The sequence below is a fragment of the Drosophila rhopaloa genome, unplaced genomic scaffold (assembly GCF_018152115.1).
Source record: "Drosophila rhopaloa isolate 14029-0021.01 unplaced genomic scaffold, ASM1815211v1 contig_155, whole genome shotgun sequence".
In the NCBI taxonomy this organism is placed as follows: Eukaryota; Metazoa; Arthropoda; class Insecta; order Diptera; family Drosophilidae; genus Drosophila; species Drosophila rhopaloa.
The window spans coordinates 11,326,170-11,330,203 of record NW_025335034.1 but is presented as its reverse complement, the minus strand read 5'-3'; the positions used below and the strand labels follow the sequence as shown (position 1 = coordinate 11,330,203).

General features: G+C 33.9%; 1 protein-coding gene across 1 annotated transcript; it reads right to left on the bottom strand.

The window, feature by feature from the left end:
• Window positions 1-2,280: 2,280 nt before the first annotated feature.
• LOC108048936 (drosulfakinins) lies at window positions 2,281-2,852 on the bottom strand. Its single transcript, XM_017129902.1, has one exon. The coding sequence runs from the start codon at window positions 2,842-2,844 to the stop codon at window positions 2,419-2,421; it is 426 nt and encodes a 141-aa protein (XP_016985391.1). The 5' UTR covers window positions 2,845-2,852; the 3' UTR covers window positions 2,281-2,418.
• Window positions 2,853-4,034: the final 1,182 nt, after the last annotated feature.

Below are 4,034 nucleotides of genomic sequence, written 5' to 3'. Positions count from 1 at the left end.
AAAACACGGATTCGATTTAGCGTCCAGAATTTTTGAAAAGAAAATTGACCTTTTTTCCAATTGGAAGCGGATGGGGCCACTTCGGGAACCCCAATAAATCTTAGCAATTCACTTTAAAGTTATTAGAATGTAATAAAAATACATATTAATATTGTTAACCAGTGGTTTTGGCTCTGCGTGGGTTGCCAGTTTTCTTACTGATAGCTTTATATATAGAGATATATATTTTTGTCAATATTCAGTTCAATTCAGTTTTCGTGAGTCACTTACACTCACTCGCGGATATCTAACAATATGTTTTTTGAATTCTTGAAACACAAACTACCTTAGCGGAAAACCAGTTTGAAAACACTAAACTTTCTACGCCCATATTTCTCTCTTATAAGAGAGATTTATCTCGATCTGCGAAAACGGAGCTGTGATGATAGATAGCTTAAAAACACAAAGTTTAAAATAAAACCTTTCATTAAAAATGAAGGTAGGGATATGCATTCCGATTCTTAAACAAATTTTTAAATTTGGTAACTTTTTTCAAATTTGGTGAGGTCTAACTTATGAAAGTATGTAACAGTTCGAAGGAGCAACTCTACACTCATAGCAAAATTAATCCTAAATTTTACAAATTCGCCAAAAACTTTATTTTTTCTAAATACAAGAAATGATTTATATTATATTTTCAATAAATTTTTTTTTAAAAACAAAGAAATTTTTCTTTATTAAGAAAGTGTTTCTCAAATGCAGAAATTTTCGCCATAAACTAAAATTGCCCTAAATCCAAGAAAAAAGTTCTATATTTTAATTAAAATGGTACTTGTTTTTAGAATTTTTTTTCTTAAAATAAGGATAATGTGCCCTAAAATAATACAATTTTTTTATTTTGATTTTTTAATTTTTCTATGGGAGCTATATGATATAGACGTCCGATTTTACTTTAATTAAAATTACCAAAAAAAATTAAAAACATCAAAGTTATACTTTTCTTAATTTTTTCTTTCCGATTGTTTCTTTGGGAGCTATATGATATAGTCCCCCGATCCGGCTCGCTTCGACTTATTTACTACCTGCAATAAAAAGACAACTTTTGACTTATCTTATAATACCATCTGCAAGGGTATACAAATTAGATAGCCTTAAAAAATATAAACATTTTCTATGATATAAAAATAAATTTTCTTAAATATAGAAATATTTTCTTAAATATAGAAATATTTTCTTAAATATAAAAATATTTTCTTAAATATAGAAATATTTTGAATAACATAAAAAAACATTTTCTAAAATATCACACCCTGACCATAAAATTGTTCTAAAGGTTAAAAGGACTTACCAGAAATCTAAGCACCGATAATTGAATTTCAACTGTCGTCGGGCCATACACTTTTTTCTTTTCTTTTTTTATACTCTTGCAGAGGGTAGTATAATTTTAGTCAAAAGCTTGCAACGCAGTGAAGGATACATTTCCGACCCAATAAAGTAGCCATGTCCTACTGTCCGTCCGTCCGTTCAATATGTTTCAAGAGGCCAAGAGGCATATCCGATTGTTCCAATTGGAGCTATAGGATATAGACGTTCGATCGCAGATCAAACTTGATCTGCGTACACATGTTTTAGGACGACTGTGAAAGTTTCATATCGCTAGATTTTAAACTGAGCTCGCAAACGGTATTAAAACAGACGGACATGGCTCTATCGTCTTTAGCTTCGGGCGGAGCCGAAGTTGATATACCCTTCCGTAAATTATATTTTCCAAAATTATTCATATGATGCATTCTTAATACTCATAAAAAATCCCCACTTCCTAACTTTAAAAACACCAAAGTTATGGCATTTCCAATCGTTCAGTTATATGGCAGCTATAAGATAAAGTCGGCTGATTCTTATGAAATTTGGTAGGTCGGATTGATTGTCCAAATATAAAACCAATACAAATTCCCAACTTCCTAACTTAAAAACACCAAAGTTATGGCCTTTCCGATATAGCAGATATAGGATATAGTCGGCCGATCAGGCTCGTTCCGACTTATATTTTACCTGCAATAGAAAGACAATTTTTGGGAAAGTTTCAAGCAGATAGCTTTAAAACTGAGGGACTAGTTTGCGTAGAAATGGACAGACGGACAGACGGACGGACAGACAGACATGGCTAGATCGACTCTCCTGGTGATGCTGATCAAGAATGTATATACTTTATAAGGTCGGAAATGTCTCCTTCACTGCGTTGCAAACTTTTGACTGAAATTATAATACCCTCTGCAAGGGTATAAAAACCCTACAAAGCAATACATTTTTTGGATGCGAATATTTATTACAATGAATATACTAGTTTATATAGTATGTGTTTTCAATATATTCGTATATATACAATTTATAAAAACAGCCTACTGAAGAACTATTCATCGACAAATGGATGGCTTTGGTTTACCGACCGAAGCGCATGTGGCCGTAGTCATCGAACTGATCATCTCCTCCTCTTTTACCAAACCTCATGTGGCCATAGTCGTCAAAACGTTTAGCTTTTGTTCGATCGTCATCATTATCCATCAGAAGGTCCATTTCGATTGGGATCATAGGGCGGGATATCATTGGCACTCTTCGACCGAAACTAAGAGTTTTCTGGTTCCGCCTGTCTCCAAAGCGCGAGAATGATGATCCAGCTAAATTTGCGTTGGATTGGTCCGTTTCCGCTCCCATTTTGGACTCCAATTCCTGTAGTCGACGTTCTTCTTTTGCGATCTCCAGACTAGATGTCTGGGCTGGGACCGGCACCATCACGAGGAGGCAAAAAGCCAATGCCCAGAGTGGCATAACCAGGGTGACGAAGTGCGTGCAACTCCTGAGTCTCATTCTCTACTTTGCCGTTGGCAGACTAGTGACCAGGAACAACGGCGCTTCCTTTTTATATGATTCGCAATGACGTGAGTCTCCCCTTGCCTGCTTAATATTCCTTTACCGCGACTGCCAAGGATTAAGTGCTTTGAGTTATTCAGGCAACTGAAATTAAATCAACCCTAAGGGACTTGACTTGTGATTGACTTGATTGATTAAATTATTTACCTGGCGCTGCTCTGCAAAATTTTTGAATTCTATAAACACCTTTAAAAATTATGTTGGACGTGATGTGGGTAAATACACATTTAAAGCTGACTTGCAAAAAGAACGTAAACTAACTCTTTAATCTGATATATGAAAACTTATAAGACAATTCTCCAAAACCCTAATTAAAATAATTCTTTAATACCCTATCATTTTTGTTTACTTATACGATTAGGTACGATTTTAATTAATGGAAAATATAAGCATTTGGTTCCACAATACACGTTTTTTATATTATACATACTTAAACCAAATGTAAAACTTTGAACTGCATAAACTTTAATGTATAGATGTGGAGTGGATGATTATAAATTATTACTTTATTTACTTATAAAGATTACTTTTTTGAAAATGAGAATTGTTTTATTGAAATAGTTAACGTCCTAATGAAATAAAAGTATCACAAAAAATGATATGAAAACTTTGCAAATTGTAGAATCGTATTTTGAGCTATTAAATATAGTGGATTATATTGACTCTGCGATGTATGTTGCATAAATGTTTACTTTAACTATCCAAGAATGTGTCCCCAAAATTTCAGAAACAAATTCAAAATATTTTTAAAGTTACAGGATAAATAGTGAGATTGACGTGCGATTTCTCGGTTTTTCATTTTTACGATTTCTCCTAACTGGTAGAAAAATTAATTTAATTTAATTATTTTCTAGTTGAACCTAAACAAGAAAGGAAGCAAGCCGAAGTTTGCATAGAAACGGACAAACGGACGGACAGACGGACGGACAGGCAGACGGACAGACAGACAGACGGACGGACAGAAGGAGAGACGGACATGGCTAGATCGACTCTCCTGGTGATGCTGATCAAGAATATATATACTTTATAGGGTCGGAAATGTTTTCTTCACTGCGTTGAAAACTTTTGACTGAAATTATAATACCTTCTGCAAGGGTATAAAAACCTTAAAACCGTATGAAACCCAC